Source organism: Tenrec ecaudatus, chromosome 11, assembly GCF_050624435.1.
Source record: "Tenrec ecaudatus isolate mTenEca1 chromosome 11, mTenEca1.hap1, whole genome shotgun sequence".
Classification (NCBI taxonomy): domain Eukaryota; kingdom Metazoa; phylum Chordata; class Mammalia; order Afrosoricida; family Tenrecidae; genus Tenrec; species Tenrec ecaudatus.
In genome coordinates, this window is record NC_134540.1 from 792,977 (window position 1) to 812,695 (window position 19,719).

At 58.0% G+C, this 19,719-nt stretch overlaps 1 protein-coding gene across 3 annotated transcripts in view; it reads left to right on the forward strand.

Moving 5' to 3' along the window:
• Nucleotides 1-811: 811 nt before the first annotated feature.
• DCLK1 (doublecortin like kinase 1) overlaps nt 812-19,719 on the forward strand; it is a 158,881-nt gene continuing 139,973 nt past the window's right edge. The window contains exons 1-3 of one of the 3 annotated variants that reach the window (XM_075562748.1): nt 812-1,057; nt 8,333-8,730; nt 15,238-15,584. In XM_075562748.1, the coding sequence (XP_075418863.1) occupies nt 8,355-8,730; nt 15,238-15,584 (723 nt within the window). In that variant the 5' untranslated portion in view covers nt 812-1,057; nt 8,333-8,354. The remainder of the gene's footprint in view (nt 1,058-8,332; nt 8,731-15,237; nt 15,585-19,719) is intronic. The other 2 variants (XM_075562747.1, XM_075562746.1) reach the window with 2 other exon arrangements.

Below are 19,719 nucleotides of genomic sequence, written 5' to 3' on the forward strand. Positions count from 1 at the left end.
GCACATCCCCCAGAAGCCACTGCCTCAACTGGACCTATTTCTGAAGGCGCCTTAACAGGGCAGAACTGCCGCAGCTGCGCAAAGATGGCAGAGACCTGCTTCAAGGTGTGTGGCCGGGAACCCACCCAGCAGAGCTTTGGGCAGACCTGGGGCACCCAGCCATGGTCCATGGATCCAGGACGACTGGGTACCCAGAAAACAGGGACAGGGGCAGGTGCCTGAAATCTGAGGTTTGTAGCACTCCCGGCCTTTGTGCAAGACCAGGGGGACTTGTGAGTGGCATAAACCCCTGCCCAGAACTCACACGGGGTTGCCTCGGCTGACCGCCAGCCCTGGGCAGCCAGCAAGCCATCCAGAAACCTGTCCCTACATTATCAAGGGTCCATTGTTCCACACTGGGCTCCGAGTAGAGGTCACCGTTTCAAGGACAACTCCTGTCTGAGGGTCAGGAGGACAGAAAGCGCAGGATCCCTTCACAGAGCTTCAGCTAGGGGCCTGCGGGACACCAGGGCGCTTAACCTGGGAGGGCCCCACCAGGGCAAGACGTGTGAGTGCCGCTGGCTTCCATGATCCTGGGAAACGTGGCCACATGGAAGTGTGCGAGTGTTAGTGTGTGCGCGCTCCCGTGGGGAAGAGGAAGAGGGGGGTGGGCTCCCCTCGGCGCCCCTCCCAAGTGGGGGGAGCACTGTCATCTCCGGGCCATTCCTTCTCCTCCCCTCCCCCATCTCCGGCCCTGGCCCAGCCCAACCCGCGGTCTGGGCTGGGTCCCCAGCGCCCCACCCCACCCTGGGGCCAACCCGGGTCTTCAGGGCCAGTGCGGGGAGAGGCCCCAGGCGCAGCCGCTGTGGGTGCGCCGGCCCGAGGGCGGGGGCGGCGGGCGCGCTCGCGGAGGAGGGCGGAGGCGACGGTGACAGGCCGGGCGCGCGCTGGCCGCCGCCCTCCTCGGCGCGCAGAGCTTGGAGGAGACCGCGCTCCACGCGCACGGCCCGCTCCCCTCGCCGCCTCGCGCGCAGGACCTCGGGCGCGGCCACAGGAGCGGCGGTGCCCCGCGGACCCGGTGCGTGAGCGCCTGAGGGACTGGGATGGGCCGGGGGCGGGCGCGGGCCGGGGGCCTGGCCAGCGTGGCCCCGCGGGCGTGGCGCGGGCGGCCCAGGCGCGGGCACCTGCCTCTTTTGTCCTGGGCCCCGGGTTCGGTCCAGCGGGGACGCCTGGGTCCCCGGGCCCCGGCGGGATGGGAGCCGGTCAGGACGCCCGCGGACCGGGAGGGGTTGTCATTGTCAGCCTGCAGCGCGGCGGGCAGGGGCCAGGCCCCTCATTGTGTGAGCTTCCCCGCGGAGGGTGCTGGGGGCTTGGGGACACAGCCCCTGGGGCCCGGCGGCTGCAGGGGGTCGGAGTCCCTCACCCCATCGGGGACAACGGGTGCCCAGTGCCCTGGGCTCTGGGAGGGGCAGTGCCATCTCCCCTCACCGGGCGGGAACGCCGGCACCGCATGGGCCACAAAGGAGGTGGTGGAGGGACGCCGGGCGCTGGTGGCTGCTGCTGGGCTGGAGGGGCTGGGGCAGGGCGGGGGACGCGGGGCTGCTTTGGGGTTGGCCCCCGGCCTGCACCTGTACCCGCGTGTGGAGGTGAAGCCGCTCTCACGCGCTCTCGCGGGGTGCCCTGAGCATGCTGCCGAAGCGCTGCTGCTAAATATAGCCAGTGCCCGAGGACAGGGAAGTGGGTCGCGGCTGCCTCCCCACCCACCAGAGGTGTGGCGCAGGGGAGTGACCGGATCGCGCTTGGCAGCAGGGGACAGCGCTTTGCTATGGCCCTCCCAGGGCATGTGGGCAGTAGCCCTCTCTCTCAGGGCCTGCCCTGCCCCTGGCTCCAGGCTGCCCTCTGCCTGGGGACCTCAGGCCTGCATCTGTGAAGCTGTGGGGCCGTGACCAGAGGGGATGCAGCAAGGGTTAAGTTCTCCCCCAAGGTTGGCAGTTCCAGTCGGCCTGCCACTCCCTGGGGACCAAGCTGGTGAAGAGGAGGGCTGGGAGACCTCGTGGGGCAGCACCGAGCCCACGGGATCGTCAGGGGCAGGCTGGGTTCACTCAGGGCCTCACAGATCCGCAGCTCTGGTGGTGACAGACCGTGCGCGCGCGCGCGCACACGCGTGGGTGAGCGTGAGAGAGAGCGAGCGTGAGCGTGAGCGCGAGCGAGCAGAGAGAGATGCAGGAAACAATGTACTAATCTGTCGGCGAGCTGTCTAAAAATGTAGAGAAAGCTGCAGGCACTCACAGGGGCTGCCTCCTGCCTGGCCTGCCCATGGGTGCTGCCCAGACCAGCCCCTCCCCAGCCAGCCTGTGGGACTGCATCGGCTGGGGTTCTGTGCCTATCCCTTCACAGGTGCCCTGCCGTGCAGTCTGTGGCTGTGGCCTCTACTCCAGGCAAGGTGGGGCAAGCCAGGACTGCCAACATCCCTCCCATCCCCATGGTGCCCGTGGTGGTCAGGGTTCCACTGGGCCCCTGATGGTTTTCAAGGGCTGCTTTTTTTTCCCCCTGGAAGTAGATTACCAGGCCTTTCTTCCTAGCCTTTCTGACTCTTTGCCACTAGTTTCTCAGCATCTTGCCCCCACGACAGTTAGCTGGACCCAACTGACTCCACCTCGGGGTGACCCGGGGTGCATCAGCTGGGCTCCTCGGGCTTCCAGTGGCTGCTTCTGATGAGGGAGATGGGCAGGCCTTTCTCCTGGTCCCTCTATCCCGGAGCACTGCTGAAAGGTGCTAGGGTCACAGCAGCACACAACTCTCCCATCACAGATATGGGGTGCCCTAGCTCAGAGCCGAACCCAGGCATCCTGCATACCCTAGAAACCAAACTAGCCACCACCAAGGGCATTCTGCAGACCCTACCGCCGAGGGTGTGTGAGTCTGTGGGCTTTCTGCTGCTCCTCAGGTGTGCTTGGACTGCGGAGCATGAGTTAACAGTTGAAGGCTAACCCGGTAGGGCCAGCGGCCCAGCACAGCAGTGAGAATTCTGCCCCCAAACCACCTGCCCCCACAGCCACTCTAGGAGGACCAGCAACTCCTGTGGGCAGATTCCAGCTGGGGGCAGCTCAAACCCGCTGCACTCCTGACTGGGGTGTCAGAGTAGACCCAGGGCCTTGCTTCGGGCCTCTGCGGGAAATCAAACCTGCAGCCTCGGGGCAAGCAACCCTGTGCATGAGCCGTTTGCCCCTTGTGCCCGGCTTCCCCCCACCCCCAGCGGGCAGGAAGGAATCCCCTTAGCAGGGTCATGGGGTGTGGCGTGGTGTGGCAGCCACCGTCTCGCAGCCCTGCATGTGGGTTCCCCCTGCGGCCTGCTGCCTGGAGGACAGGGCTGAGGGTCTGCGTAAGCGGGCTGGGAAGCTGGAGCCAGGCAGACGGCTCTCAGCTGTCACTGCCTCGCCTCCGGCTTGGCGCCTGGGTTCCCAATGCCTGGTCCATGAGTTCAGACAATGACTAAGTGATTTGGCTTTTAATTTCCGGGAGCACCCTAAGACTCAAGAGCATACTCTCTGGGCACATGGGGAGCCCAGGTGACATGCCAGTTAAGCACCCTACTGAGAACCGAGGGGTTATTGGCAGGAATCTCTCTGCTCCTGTCCCGAGGGCGGATGTCCGCTCAGGGGCTGGGCAGTTCTAGTCCGTCAGAACTGGCTGGCTGACTCCATTGCCAGTGAGGGCTGGTGTGGTTTTTTAAATCTCCATGGAAGTAGACGGCCACACGTTCTCCTTTACAGCAGCTGGCGGGTTTGAACTGTCAACCTTTCTCATAGCAGCCAAGTGCTTGACCAATGCAACAACAGGAACTTTCCCCTGGAAGCCACAGCCTGGAAATCCCCAAGGAGTCTCCCTCCTTTGCTCCAGGGGCCAGTCCGAGTTAGGACCCACTCCCAGCTCCTGAGAATGTGGCAGCCCACAGCTGCTCAAGGAGCCCTTAAATAGCCCTGCATGTCGGGCTGCTAACCGCAAGGCAGCAGTTCAAAGCCACCCACCACTCCGCGGGAGAAAGGTGAGGCTACCTGCTCCTGTCCCTCCAGGAAGTCCCACCCTGCCCTCTCCGGTCGTCACTGAGTTGGAACTGGCCTCCTGGCGATGGGTTTGGTGGTTTACATGATGGACGGCTGACCAAAGGTCAGCAGTTCAAACCCTCTAACAGCCCTGTCTGCTGTGCACGGTTCCCAGTCTGGGGACCCACAAGGCCAGTTCCACCCTGCCCTCGAGGGCGGCTGTGAACCCACAGCGATTCCTGGCATGGGTTACCACGTGGTGTTACTGTGTCTGCAACCAGGATCCAGGCTCTAAGGGTTCCCCTGGAGCCCCCCTTCACTGTGCCCTCCCGCCTACCAGCTGCTGTCTGCAGAGGAGGGTGGAGGCTGAGGTGGTGTGAGAGCTTCCACCCTGCCCCTGCCCCTTTACACTGGGCCACGGCCCCGCCCACACGGGGTTCTGGTTGACACTCCATCCCTCAGACTTTGGGCTGCTGATAAATTCCTGCCCTCCTCAGTCTGCAAGTGCCACCTGGCTTTCGGGGGTGGCTGTGAGATCCAGGAAGGGCCCCTGGGGACGGACGCAGTGGACTGCAAATGGAAAGGTCAGTGGTCCTAACTCCCAGCCGCTCTGCAGGGGAAGGATGAGGTCGTATGTACCCAGAAAGGTGCAGCCGGGGAAATAGGCAGGGCATCTCTGCTTTTGTGTTGCAGGGTCACTGAGGCCAGTCTGGGGTCTGGTCTGGGGTCGGGAAGTCGAGGCTGACAGAGTGACTCAGATGGGTTTCTGAGGGGCCTCAGTGAGGTCCCGGGTCCCCAACAGATAATCCGTGCGTCCCCTGCTCCCTCCCCTTATGTTTCCTGATTTCCTTTTTCTCTTGGCCATGTTTTTCTGGACCACTGAGTGTGTAAGGAGCCTAGTGGCACAGGGGTCAAGCACTCGGCTGCCAACTGGAAGGTCAGGGGTTCAAACCCACCACGTGCTTCTCCCGGGAGAAAGGGGAGGCTTTCTACCTCCGTAAAGACCTGTAGGCTCGGAACCCACAGGAGCCTGGTGTGGTTTTCGTTGGTGGAATCACAGTTAGCTGCCAAAAGTCCTGGCCACCTTGCACACGGGGGACCTGAGGGCTGCGAGTGGGCATTTAATTGGGGCCAAAGGGTTTGCTGGACACGTGACTGTCGGGAAGTCTCCCCATTGGTGAAACCTTCACAATACAGTTTACTCTGTTCTGGGCAGAACCCGCTCCATGCGAGTCCAGGCCTTTCTGCCGAGGCCTCTCCATGCCCTTAACTGTCCACCCACCCCAGTGGGATACCCCTTGGGAAGGTGCGCTGCTGTGAGGTGCAGTGGAGGGGGGTCGGATTCACAGCGCCTCAGTGCATGGCAGAGGGAAACTCCGCCCGGTGCTCCTCATCCTCCTGATGGGTCTTAGGTTAGATCCTGTTGCTGCAGCCACTGCGTCCACCCATGTCCTGGGGGACTGCCTTTCCTCGCTGCCCCTTTCCCTCACCAGACACGATGTCCTTCTCCAGGTACTGGTCTCTCCTGACCACATTGCCACAGTGCGTGAGATGAAGTCTCTCCATCCTTGCTTCTAAGGAGCGCTCTGGCCGTAAATCTTCCAAGACAGATCCGTTTGTCTTTTTAACATCCACGGTGCTTTCCAGAGCCTTCCCCAGCACCGTCCCCCAAATGCATCGGCGCTTCTGTCTTCTGTAGCCGGCGTCCAACTTTCACATGCACACGAGGCCACTGAGAGCCCCCTGGCGTGGGTCAGGTGCGTCTCAGCCCCGCGGGAACAGCCTTGATCCCCACACTCCAAAGAGCTTGTGCATGCGGCACATTTGTCTAATACAGCTCATAGTTTGATCTCTGCTGCTGCTTCCATGAGCAGTGATCGTAGACCCAAGCAAGACGCAGACAGTGACAATTTCAGTCACTGTCTCATGAAGTTACCTGTTGGTCCAGGGTGAGGATTTCCCAGGGCTTTCTGGAGCTAACTGGTTCCACCAATTAAAACCCCACTAGGCTGACTGTTGCGAGTCTGTTGTGCTGCAGTGGCGTGTGTGTTGCTGTGATGCTGGAAGCTGTGTCACTGGCATTTCAAATGCCAGCAGGGTCGCCCAGGGTGAACAGGTTTCAGCAAAGCTTCCAGACTAAGGAACAGGCTGTCCACTTACGAGGAATAGCAGTGGTGTCTACAGGGGGTGGGTGGGAGGAGAATAGATGGCCCCTAGGAAGTCCTTGGGGCCAGTCATGCGCAGTTGGAATCCCCATCAAGGCATCCGACAGGAAGTTCTCCTGGGTCATCATGGGGATTGGAGCTCAGGGCACCTGCTGGATTGGACTTCCTGGTCCCAGTATTCCCCACTGTGTGATTTAGAGAGGGGAGGCAGGAATCTCCCTGGGTGTTGATTTCTTCATCTGCAAACAGGGACCATAAGGTGTTGAAAGGTTTTTGTATCTATTGGAAATATTTGTAAGAAGGGGCTTCAGAACTGGGGTGGGGGTGTTTCAAGATCGTTCTGAGCCCAGTTCTGTCTTCATTGGTCCCTGGCTGACTCCATAACACCAGGCTTCCTGGAATCGGGCCTGTGACTCACTTCCTGGCCCACTTGAGGCGTGGGGGCCATGTACATTAGGCTCGGGCTGCTGACTGCAGTGTCTACGGTTCAAGTCCACCAGCTGCTCCTCAGGAGAAAGAGGAGGCTGTGAAGACTTACTGTCGCGGGAACACAGGGCTTCCTGTAGAGGCCTACAGGGTCATTGTGAGATGGAAGCAGCTTTATGGCAGTGGGCTTGGTTTTGTGTTTTCCTTTCTTTGCCATCCTTGAGTGGGGTCAGTTAGCATGTTCGGCTTCTAATGGGAAGGTGGGCAGTTCAAGCCCACCCAGAGTGCACAGGAGGAAAGTCCTGGCAAACCACATCTAGAATATCAGTGACTCAGACCAGAGATGTGTGCACGATGGACTGCAGCCCAGAAAACCCCACGGATGGACACTGAGACCCACAGACGTGGATGTGGTGGATCGGGGACCCTATGGACACTGAGGCTCACAGATGTGGACGTGGTAGACTAGGGAACCCATGGAAACTGAGGCTCATAGAGATGGATGGTGGTGGACTAGGGGCCCCATGGACACTGAGGCCCACAGACGTGGATGGGGTGGACCAGGGAATCCCATGGACTCGGAGGCTCACAATGTGGCCGTGGTGGGTTAGGGAACCCCATGGGCACTGAAGCCCACAGACGTGGACATAGTGGACTAAGGGAACTCCATGACACTGAGGTCCACAGATGTGGATGTGGTGGACCAGGGAACCCCATGGACACTGAGGCCCACAGACGTGGACATGGTGGGCTTGTGGGCAGTTCCACTGAAGGCACAAGTTGTCACTGCTAGTGGGAAGGGACTTGAGACAGCTTGCTGTTCTGGTTCCTGTTAAATCCGTGGCTCCCGCTGAGATTTGCCCCATCCTCTCCTGCCATCTTCTCCCTCCCACCTGGTGACTCAGACCACACATAAGAGGTGATCCAGCAGCTGTAACAGGAAGCACAGGGAGGAAGGGCTTGCAGGAGGGATGGTGCAGGGATGCAGTGGTGAGTGGAACTCTGTGCTCGTGTCAGTTTCAGAACGACAGCGATTCTCTGCCTGCGAACCTCCCCCTGACTCACCACCCAAGTTTGTTGAAACAACTGGACCAGACTCTGCTCAGGTCTGGGAGGGGGGGACCTCCTGGACCCAGTCCTTGTGTCACCCTTCTTGTCAGGAACTGAACACCCCCTCGCCCCCCAGGTTAGGATCGCCCTCTGAGATCAAACAGGGCGCATTTACTTCAGGACCAATTTCACCTGGACCCCAGGGGAACAGGAAACGGGGAGCCAGGGCGGAGGGGGAGGCTCCATGGTCGGTGGGTTTGACCATCGGGGATGTGAGAGGAAATGTTCGAGTGCCGGGGTGGAGGACGGATCTGCTCTGAAAGCCCAGTCCACAGGATGTTCTCTAAGCCCAGCACCAGACGCAGTGCTCCGACAGAGACGAAGGCCCCCGCCACGCGCAGGCCAGGGATGCACTCACCCTGGGGCAGAATCGCTCACTGTTTGAAGTCAGAAGGGCAGCACGGGCCCTGGACCGAGGTGGGGGGGTAGGGAGGAGGGAAGGCCACGTGCACCATGGGGATGATGGTCAGTGAGATGAAACTGTGTATTCATTGGCTGAATGGAAGGCTGGCCCCTCTGCGAGCACGTGCCCCCGTACCCCCACCCCAGCCCACGTGAACCCGGGTCCTGCCGCGCCCCTGTCTGAGTCTGGTCTGTGTCCGCCCGCAGGCCCCCCCACCCACACGCCATCATGTCCTTCGGGCGAGACATGGCGCTGGAGCACTTTGACGAGCGGGACAAAGCACAGAGGTACAGCCGCGGCTCCCGGGTCAACGGGCTTCCCAGCCCGACCCACAGCGCCCACTGCAGCTTCTACCGGACACGCACACTGCAGACGCTCAGCTCCGAGAAGAAGGCCAAGAAGGTCCGCTTCTATCGCAACGGGGACCGCTACTTCAAGGGCATCGTCTACGCTGTCTCCCCGGACCGCTTCCGCTCCTTCGAGGCCTTGCTGGCCGACCTGACCCGGACGCTGTCTGACAACGTCAACCTGCCGCAGGGGGTGAGGACCATCTACTCCATCGATGGCCTCAGGAAGGTCTCCAGCCTGGACCAGCTGGTGGAAGGTGAGTGCCTGCCCTAGGCCAGGGGTCCTCCCAGGCCTTCAGCCCTCCTTCCTGTGCTTGTCTCCCGTCCAGAATGGGCCAGGTGGTTCCCACGTGTGGTGACCCGGTGACAGCAGAACTGTCCCCTTGGGCTGTGGGCTCGTGTGTGTAACATGTATGTGTGTGTGCTCGTGTGAGTGTGTGTGCATGTACCACCCACACACATCATGACTCATAGATATCATCTGCTCATAGCAGCTCGACACTACAAAACAGAGCTGCCCCTGGGGCTTCCTGGGCTGTGGGCTCATGTGAGTGTATATTTCATATTCATACATATATTTATACTTCTGTGTTGCCCACATCATCTAAATTTATCATGATACATAACACAGCCAATCCACTCATAGGTATATCATCCACATGTATATATCACATGTGTGTACATACATCATGTGTATACATGCACATATATAATGTGTGCGTTTATATATGCATGTGCACACTCTAAACTAAACTAAACTCTTAGAGACAACTTGACGGTAGTGAGTTTGGGGAGTGGGTTCCCCAAACGAGGTTCCCTCCCAGTGAGCCTGCAGGACAGAGCAGAACTGCTCTGTGGGTTTCTGAGTACGCCCGTGCGCATGTGAGCAGATGGCCTCGTCTTCTCCCAGTGGGTGACTGGGGGACCCAAGCTGCCAGCCTTGTGGTGAGCAGCCCAGGGCATAGCACCCCACACCAGGAGTCTGCCATCCCTCCTTCCTGACCCCTCAGACAGCCCCAGCGCTGTGCTGTCTAGTGTGTCTCTAGGAGGGACTTCAGAAATGTCACAATATTTGTCTTTAGTTTTCCCACAAATGTTTAAAGCCCCCTCGTGCTTACCATCGACACAGCCAGGTAGGACCACCCCACAGGGCTTCCTAGACAGGTAAGTGTTGGACTGTAAAACTCAAGATCTGAGGTTCAAACCCACCAGCTGCTCTGAGGGAGAAAGGTGAGGCTGGATGCTCCCATCAACATCTACAGCTTTGGACACCCTGTACGGAGCTGCTGTGAGGGGAATCGACTGTGTGGCTGGGGTTAATCCCTCTCTGTTTTGGAAACTCACGTGTGTGTGTGCCACAGAAGAATCCAAGTCCACGTCCACGTCCTGCTCTTCCTTTCACAGCCACTCAGACCAAGGCTCAGGGCCAATGGGGACGGGACCTGGGGGCTTTAGGTTGTGACTCTCTCTCTCTCTCAATTTTAACTTTATTTATTGTTTTTTTAATTTACATGTGTACATTACCCCCTTATGTCTGTGGAATATAATCAGTACAAATAAAAGCATAGTCAATGTGGCTGCAAAGCCATCTTATCAAATCAGGGCTCCACTGAACACCCCCCCTTTGAGGGACTTTCTTTCCCCACCCTCTCTCTCTCCTAACACCCCCCCACTCCCCCACCCCCCACCCCCCCCCCACACACTCCCCCATGCTGGCCTCATCGCAGTCTGTGAAATCTCATTTGGTGGGAAAACCTTGTCTATCTTTACTTTTCCCTGTGGAGTAATGGTGTCAAAGAGCATTCATCCATCTTTCTGGGACGGATGGACGGATGGTGCTCAGCACCGTGTTATAGCACTTTGTCCGGCCTCGGTGTGTGACAGGCTGGGCGCTGTGTTTTAAGGACGGGCATGTGGCACTTCTAACCATCACAGGAGCCAGGAGAGGCACCCCCGGCCTTCCTGTCCTGACCAAGCTCCCAGGCACGTGCCTGATGCAGCCCGGGCCGACTCCCTGCTCCCAGGTGGCATTGGATCTAAGGGCTCTGATGACAACTTGGGGTCAGGTCTGCTCTGCCCTCTCTGGTGCCCAGGGGCCAGCGTTGACTGAGAGGCAGGGATTTGCCCTGGTGGCACCATGGTTAGAGCACTGGGCTCTTCACCACAAGGTTTGCAGTTTCAACTCCCAGGGGCTCCTCAGGAGTCAGGCAACCCCCTGGGGCAGCTGTCCTCGGTCCCACGGCCGGCTGGCAGGGTTAGCAGGGATCCCGGGGGGACAGGGCTGGGGGCCTGGATGCAGCAAGTTGGGGGCGGGGTGAGTGGGGAAGAGGCAAGATTGGTGACCTCGAACATGTCCACCAACAGGCTCAGACAGCACCTCCTGGGGTGCCTTCTCACACAGCTGGGGCACAAAGGCCGGCGGTTCCAATCCCCCAGCCACTCCACAGGAGAGAGATGAGGCCGACTGCTTCCACAGAGATGTAGCCATGGAGAGCCATGTTTTGCTACGGGGCCCACTGGGTCGGAATGACTCGATGGCAGGGGCTTGGTTTTGAGTGGGACAGGTCTCCCATAACTGCAGGGCAGAGGCCATGAGTTAGAAAGATTTGCCCAAGCAGCTGGCTTATTAATCCGGAATATTCCAGCCTCGAGCAGTGACTTCAAGAGAGAAAGACCTGGCTGTCCACTCCTGTGGAGATGACAGCCCAAGACACCCCACAGGCAGCTCCACTCCGTCACCTGGGGTCACTAAGTCCACTCAATGGCACCGACAGTGACAGCAGCAGAAGACAGACGAAATGCCCAGTGTGTGAAACCATGACGACTGGTCATCGGTCTACTGAGACTCCTCAGCAGCAAGGAAGACCAAGCCTGGTGGTGCAGCGGTTAAGCACTTGGCTACATTCCTAAAAACTGGTGGTGCCAACCCATCCAGAAGCTCGGGAGAAAGGCCTGGCAGTGTGCTTCTGAAAAATGTGCACACGCACATGCATGCACACACATGCACGTGCACACACACAGACACAGATGCACATGAGCACACACATGTACACACATGCGTGCGCACATACATACATGCAACGCATGTGTGCACACGTGTGCATGCGCATGCACAGACACATGCATACATACACACACGTGCTTGCACACATGTATACATACACATGTGTAATATATGCATGCACACACAGACATACACATATAATATATGCAGAAATATGCACATACATACATGCGGATGCATGAATACATACACCTGCGTACATATCTTTGTGCACAAACATGCATGCACACACATATATACAGATATACACAGACAGATGTGTACAGAAACACATACCTGCACAAATGCATGTGCACACATGCATCCATATATACACATGCACATATAGACATACACAAACATGTATATATATGCATACCCACATATATACATGCCCACACATATAAATACCCATACACATACACACATAATATACAAAGATACATACATGCATACAAATATGCGTGCATGCACACATACACGTGTGTGCGCATGAATATTTGTACATATATACACATAACATGTATGTGCACGCACAAATGCACAAGAATACAATAGGCACATACATACATACACACAAATATATGCAGACACACATACACACATAAGTAAATACACACATACACACAAAAATACATGCAGACCCACATATATACAGAGACACATACATATATACAATCGATACATGTGCAATAGATAAATGTACACACGAACATGTGTACAATGACACAGATACCCATGCATGCACAAGCTTGCACATTCACACGCCCATGCACACACACATACAAATATACACATGGACACACAGACACACATGCACATATGTGCATACACACATCTATGCACCGAGGTATGTACATAGGCACACACACAATAGACGGCAGCCTTGGAAGCCCACAGGGTAGTCCTGACCTGTTGCACGGGGTCACCCACCATGAGCCAGAAGGACTTGCAGACACCCACCTCCAGCCTGGCTTCGGGTGTGAACCAGGCGGAGGGTCCTCACCCTGGAGACGAGCCTCTGGATGGGGTCTCAGGGCCCTGCTGGGCAGAGGGGGCAGTGGTGCAGAGGATGTGGACAGAGGGGCAGAGTGGTCTTCCCAGAACCAGACCACAGCGGTCAGCAGAGCGCTGACGCACACCACGCTGTGGGACACAGTGGAATCGCCATCTTGGCAGACGTGGGCACCTCGGTGCTTCCTCCCAGGCCTGCTGGGTCCAAACTGCTGACCGTCCACTCAGCAGCCCAGCACGTACCCACCGTACCACCGCGGCCTTGTGGCTACCTGCTGTCCAGTCGTCCCCACTTCACAGCTGCCCCCTGGACCAGAGAAGGGAGCATGCCCCTGTCCTGCGCCCCTCAGTGGCCACTACACCTGCACCCATTGATGGGCCCCGGTGTCTGTCCATCCATCTTCCTGTGGGTTGTTCTCCCTTTCCCACCCCTTGCCTTTCCTGTTCTGTGTGTCTTCCTTCAGCCAGAGGGGCGGGCGTGGTTCCTGATGGTGTCCACTGCCCTGCACGAGGTTTTCAGTGGTGAGCCCCTCAGGAGCGGATAGTGCAGTCTTTCTTCCTGGTCTCTCTGGGCCTGGAAGCTCTGTTGAAACCCGCCCACCATGGGAGACCTGCTTGAAATGGCTATGGCCGGGTTCAGCACCCCAGCCAACCCCCACCCCCTCGCAGGCCACCTCGATGATTCAGATGGGCAGCCAGGTGAATCTCTATGCCGTCTGTTACCCCGAGTCCTGGAGGCTCCCCATCTTTGGCGTGTGGGCTGCCCCTTAGCTGTCCCCCTCCCAGCCCTCTGCCTTCTTTGTCAGAGGTCTGTGGCTCAGGGCCAGGGCTTTGCATCCTTGTTGGCAGCAGGGCTGGCGAGCGTGGCACCCCCGCGGGCTGAGCAGCTCGGAGGCCTGGGTTTGGCCAGTTCCCTTGGTGGGAATTCATTTCTCGCAGCAGCGGGCGCCACCGGCCCTGCCAAGCTGCGTGTGGCCTGGGCCATCTTGTTTCCTCATCAGACTCGGGGTTTCCAGGGAATTGCAGGGCGCTGTGCCCTGGAAGCAGCGGCTGGATGGAAGGCATTCTGTAGACCCCGTGGGCCTGGTCAAGGTAGAAGCAGGCTCCCAAGTGGGACTCCCAGGGTCGGTGAGAATTAGAGGGGCAGGTGCAGCCAAGAGTCCGGGTGGCATGGCGGTCTCGCTGCAGGGTGGGCAGTTCAAACCCACCCTGTGCTCTGAGGGAGGACGATGAGGCCCAAGTGAGACCTCGGGAGTCCTCACCGGGCTGTAGGGTTACTGAGTTGGACATGACGATGCCTTTCCCATGAAGAGAAACCCATGGGGGCAGCAGCTGTGGGTCAGGGCAGAGGCCCATGACTCGTCTGGAAGCCAGTTTGTGCCGCCCATAGGGTGCCAGGGGTTATGGTTCTTGGGGCTGGCCTCAGTGGTGAGCAAACACTGCTCCAGCTTCTTGGGAACCAGGGTCGTGGACCTTGATACCAGGCCAGGGGTCACCCAGGCCCACAGACACTTCCCAGATCCTCTGTGCCCCCACCGCCAGACACAGTCACTCTGTGAGGTGGATATTCTGGTGCAGAGAGAGGATTTTCCTTTTCCTGTGGGAGAAGGGACACATCCACATAGGCTTCATTCTTCAAGCTCTGCAGTTCGGAGCAGGGGCTCAAGTCCCTAGACATGGGGGCAAGTCTGCCAGTCTGCTGAAACGCAGCGGGGATGCCAGGCCTCCCCAGAGCCCACCTGTCCCTGCACACACTTGTCGCACATCTACTCAGCACCCACTCTCCACGTCCCACTTCTGCCCCCAGCACGGCTGCGCCAGGGCTTTCAATTGCCCGCCTTGGCTGCATGTGACCCACCGGCCTCGGTTCTTTTACAGAAACAGCACACAGGCTTTATCTTTTTGGGCGGTCTGCATGCCCCCAGATAGTTTAGCAACTGCTGTGCTCATGTTTCTACAGCAACATGTAAACAAAATAAACACTCTTAGAAACTCAGCATAGCACTAGAAGGGGTGTTCCCGGGGCGGGGGGGGGGTATGTGGTTGGCCAGATAAAGAGAAGAAGGCGGCGTCATTTGAACAAGCACACCGTTGGCTTGGTGAATAGTGCACTGACCTTCTCCCTGTGAGTTTGAAGGGAGGTGCCCTGGGCGAGGTGGGAGGGCCACTTGCAGTTTCCCAAGTCCTTGTCCTCCATGTGTAGGCGGTACTGCGGACCCCCACAGCTGTGGCCACACCCCACCCCCTTCCTCACGGAGCAGAAAGCTCTGGGAACTGTTTACCGATTGACAAAACATGTGATGTGGCTGTCAGCTGGCTGTGTGTGGTCTCCCTCACGACTCAGCTGTTTCTGTGGAGAGTGAGCCTCACCTGTGGGGCCAACCCATTTCTGTGTGGAGGCCACGGCCTGTGCCTGTCCACTGTGTTTCAGTGGCTGGGAACCGAGAACAGAGGCAGCCCCATCCCTGCAGTCTGCCTACTCGGGAAATCCCAAAGTCCTAAGGGCCGGTGAGGCGTGTCCACTGGGCTGAGGCGTGTGCTCTGCCTCCCTCCCTAAGCCTGTGCCCTGTCCCTGTCCCTGTCCCTAAGCCAGGTGCCCCGTCCCCATCCCTAAGCCTGTGCCCCATCCCCGTCCCCGTCCCTAAGCCTGTGCCCTGTCCCTGTCCCCGTCCCTAAGCCGCGCCGTGCCCTGTCCCTTCCTCCGCAGGCGAGAGCTACGTGTGCGGCTCCATCGAGCCCTTCAAGAAGCTGGAGTACACCAAGAACGTGAACCCCAACTGGTCAGTGAACGTGAAGACGCCCTCGGCCTCTCGGGCCGTGGCGTCACTGGCCGCGGCCAAGGGGGGCCCCTCGGAGGTGAAGGAGAACAAGGATTTCATCAGGCCCAAGCTGGTGACCATCATCCGCAGTGGGGTGAAGCCGCGGAAGGCCGTCCGAATCCTGCTCAACAAGAAGACGGCCCACTCCTTCGAGCAGGTCCTCACCGACATCACCGACGCCATCAAGCTGGACTCGGGGGTCGTCAAGCGCCTGTACACGCTGGACGGCAAGCAGGTAGGGGTCGTGTCACAGGTGGCAGGTGGGCACCCTCAGAGCAACATGCTTGGAAGGGCGGGCCCTGCGGCGTCCTAGGTCAGCATTGGGGGCAATGTGTGCATGAGGCTCTTTGCAGCGCTGACTCCTGGGAAGTGCTTCTCCTCGCGTCGGGGGGAAAACCACAACAACTGGGGGTGGGGGGCCCTCTTTGTCTACTCAGGACCCTTTGGGTCTCTATGACATCATTCTTGGGCTGCACTGGCCACACGTCGAGTGGCCTCACCCCTCTGTGGTGGCTGAACAAGCGGCTTCCCTGGCAAGGCGGGGCATGTGAGCTGGGGTGGGTGATTTCTGGGGTCTCAGGCGGCCTGGGGCTGCCCGTTCCTGCCCCTGGGCAGACCGCGGATGGTGTTCTCTCAGAGGGAACTCAAGGACCGGGCATGGGCTGCATTGCTGGAGGTCTGACGAGGAGCTTAGACTGTCAGATACCAAGACGATGGTCTACAATGGCCCACCCGCCTAATTCACCATGAGACACCATTATACAAACATGCCGAGAATGGAAACCCACTGAAGTGTATTTCAAACACTTCATAATTGCAGGCTGCGGCTGGCCTTTCTGACTACAGAGTCAAGAACAGTACAGAGGAGAGGAACCTTTGCAATTCTTGCACACACGCGCACACATACACACACGCACGCATGCACACGCACGCACACACACACACGGCTGTGTGGGCATGGAAACAGGGCCTGGTCTACAAGACCCCTGGCTGGGGCTGCTGCCAGGAAGCGTTTTCTTGAAGGAAGGTCAACTCAGGTGGTGGTCGGTCGGCCCTGGAACCCCACTGCTGGTCGGGCCGTGCACTTTGTGTTGTGAAACCGGACAGGCACCGTCCAGCGCCTGGGCGAAGGCTCGCGGGTTCTCGGTTGACTGACGGTGGCTCTCAAGACCCGCCTTCCAAGGCTCAAGGGACTGGAGTTTGGGTGGGTCTTGTCAGCCCTCTGTAGAATCTAGCAATCCGATGGAAAGAGAATTATCGTGGAGAAAAGCTGGGCTCCGTGAGAATGGAAAATACCGTCTTCCAGGGAAGTTTTCCAGCTTCTGTTGCCACGAGCCCCTCACACCTGGCCTGGCTGAGCCAGGAGGGGCTGCAGTCCCTCTGTGTTCCTCACGGAAGTGATGACTTAGTTTCACGTCTCAGTGGTGTGCAGTGGTGGGATTCGTGTGCCATTTAAGTTTAAAGTATTTTATATATATATATTTCTCTTATTGTCGTTGAGACGACACCAGCTGGACCGTTTTTCCCAAACAGTGACACGAACGAACGACATTGTTTGCATTGTGGGGGGATCCCCCCTCCTTCTCTGAGGACCCCCCAGCATCCACTCACTGCCAATGGGGTTCCCATCGGATCTTTCTAGTTGCCGTTGCCAGTTTGACCCCATAGAAACAGATCTTTAAAGGGGTGTGATTTACGAGTGAAGGTAAACTCTCGCTTGCTTTTAAGAAGCCTTCCAGGACAGTCTTGGTTTATGGCTTAAAGAGAAGGCAGTGTCATTTGAATGAGCACACCGTTGGCTTGGTGAATCGTGTACGGCTTTCTCGCTGTGAGTTAGGAGGGAGTACCTTGGCGAGGTGGGAAGGCCACTTGCAGTTTTCCAAGTCCTTGTCCTCCATGTGTAGGGGGCTCCTCCACTGCAGACCCCCACAGCCACGGATGCACCATGCCCTTCTGCACTCCACTACTTCCTCACGGAGCAGAAAGCCCCTGGAACCGTTTACTGACTGACAAAACATGCAATGTGGCTGTCATGGCCTGGCAGTTTCTGTGCAGAGTGAGCCTCGCCTGTGGGACCAGCCCCTTTTTGTGTGCTACCACCGTGGAGGCTGCAGATTGTCTCAGGGCAGAGGTTTCAGGGGGCCCATCCAGCCTCCATGGCTCCAGGCAGTCTGGAGTCCGTGAGAATCTGAAATCCTGTTCTACATTTGGATTAAGAGGTGGGTCTTGGGTCCAACAAGTCAGTGGCGGTAGCTGGGCCCGCTCCAGTCCCTTCTGTTCCCACGGCAAAGGGAGCCATCGTTCATGTGTCACTCGGCCCAGACCCTCCTCCTGTTCCCAACACCCCTTCTTCCTCTGCTGTCCCAGGGGAACAGGGACCAGGTGTTGTTCCCTTTCATGCATTGTTAACACTTAACTCAGGGTGACTCTCTCTGAGTGGCATTGAGAGACCTTTCTAGAAGGTCAAACGTCTCACTTTAAACATCACTTCAGAACTGACTGGAAAGGCGATTTCTTTAACTGTGTGTGTGCGTGAGTGTGGTGCATGTATGTATATGTGTGTGGTGTGTGTATATGTGTATGTGAGTATGTGTGTGGTGTGCGTATGTGTGTGTATGTATGTGTATACATGTATGTGTGTGGTGTGTGTATATGTGTATGTGTGTGGTGTATGTATGTGTGTTTGAGAGTGTATGTGTGTGCGGTGTATGTGTAGATGTGGTGTGTGTATGTAGATGTGGTGTGTGTGCATATTTGTGTATGTATGTGAGAGTGTGTATGTATACGTGGTGTGTGCGTGCATGCATGTGTGTATGCGTGTGTGTGTGTATGTGTGTGGTGGACACCGTGCCGTGAGCTGGCAGGATGCGCCTCACAGACACGTCTTCTCCCGTGGACTTTCTGTACAGGGTGGGCAGGACCGGTGCGCAGAGTAAGGAGACACTGATCATCTGCACAGCTTGGTTGGCAGGCCAGTCAGCTCCCCAGCATTCTGTTTGTATCTGAGACCATGGTGCCAGTGGGTTCCGACTCGTGCTGACCCCGGGGGCTGCCCAGGAGCACCACCACCAGGCCTTTCTTTGGAGACACATCTGGAGAACTGACCTGGCCCAGTTGTTTTTAGAGTCGAAGGTGATGACTGCCTGCACCACCCCATGTCAGAGACCCTGGCGACCCCAACCCCGGGCAGCCCGCCACGAGGCCTTGTGGAACCACCCACCTTGACCGGAGTAGCTCCCAGCCTTGTCTCCCACAGAACCCCCAGCAGCTGGTGGGGGGGGGTGGCGGGGGGGGGCAGTAGGTCCATGGTGCAGACTGCTGGCCCACCACATGAGCTGTCTTAGGTGAAAGGTCGTCTGAACACCCCAGGCAGGAGGAAGAGCCTCGAGGTCGGGAAGGGAACCTTCAACCTGAGAGCGAGAAACAAGTCAATCCCAGAAAGCATGTTAGTTATGGACTGCTCCTCCTGCCGGGGTTTAATCCAGTGATTGAAATAAGAACTTTCACCAGGAAGAGAGGGGCCCGTGGCCACTGGGCATGTTCACATACCCCCTGCCACCGATGACCTCCGACATGCCTCACGCATGGTCATGGTAATATCTGCTCCTGTGCATGTGCACGCTGCACATATGTGCAGATGACATATGTGCAGACACAGGTGCACAAAACACATGCACAGACACACATACAGAAAATATGTGCAGACACACATGCAGACAAATGTGTAGGTCACACATGCAGACATCTATGCAGATGGCATGTGTGCAGACACACATGCAGACACACATGCCCTGGTGAAGGCTAAGGCGGGAAGGGAGAATCAGCCTGGCTGTGAATGTTCAGGATCTGTGCACACTTGGCTGGGCCGTGGCCATCACAGGTGATGGGGATTTGGCAGTTACATTGGGATGAGATCCAGCGGTTCTGGCAGTGATGTCATGCTGTGACCACCCCCACTTTGTGACCTGGTGTGATCGTCCTCTGTTTTCACTCGATAGTGACCTGGTGTTGGGACCCTACCAGATTGACAAGCAAGGAGGGGGTGTGCACCCTTCGCCGCCCCTTGTCTTGTAGAACGTCCCATGCCACGGGGGGAGGGACCCATGTGCTGTGACTCCGTCCGAGGCTTCTGCGGGGTTGCCAGCAGTCCCAGGGTTCAGGGGGCACGCCCTCTTGACAGGGTTCAGCCTTGCTCCCCACTCTTCTGTCTTTGGTTACAGTGAAGGAGAAGCTAGGGCCTCCTCTGCTGATAGGTCTCTGCGGTCAGGGCCTGTTTCACCGGGACGGCACAAGTTACACACCTCCCCAGGGTCAGCTGGACATGGACACCGCCTGGCTGCACGGGCAGCGAGCAGCTGCCCTGCTGTGCA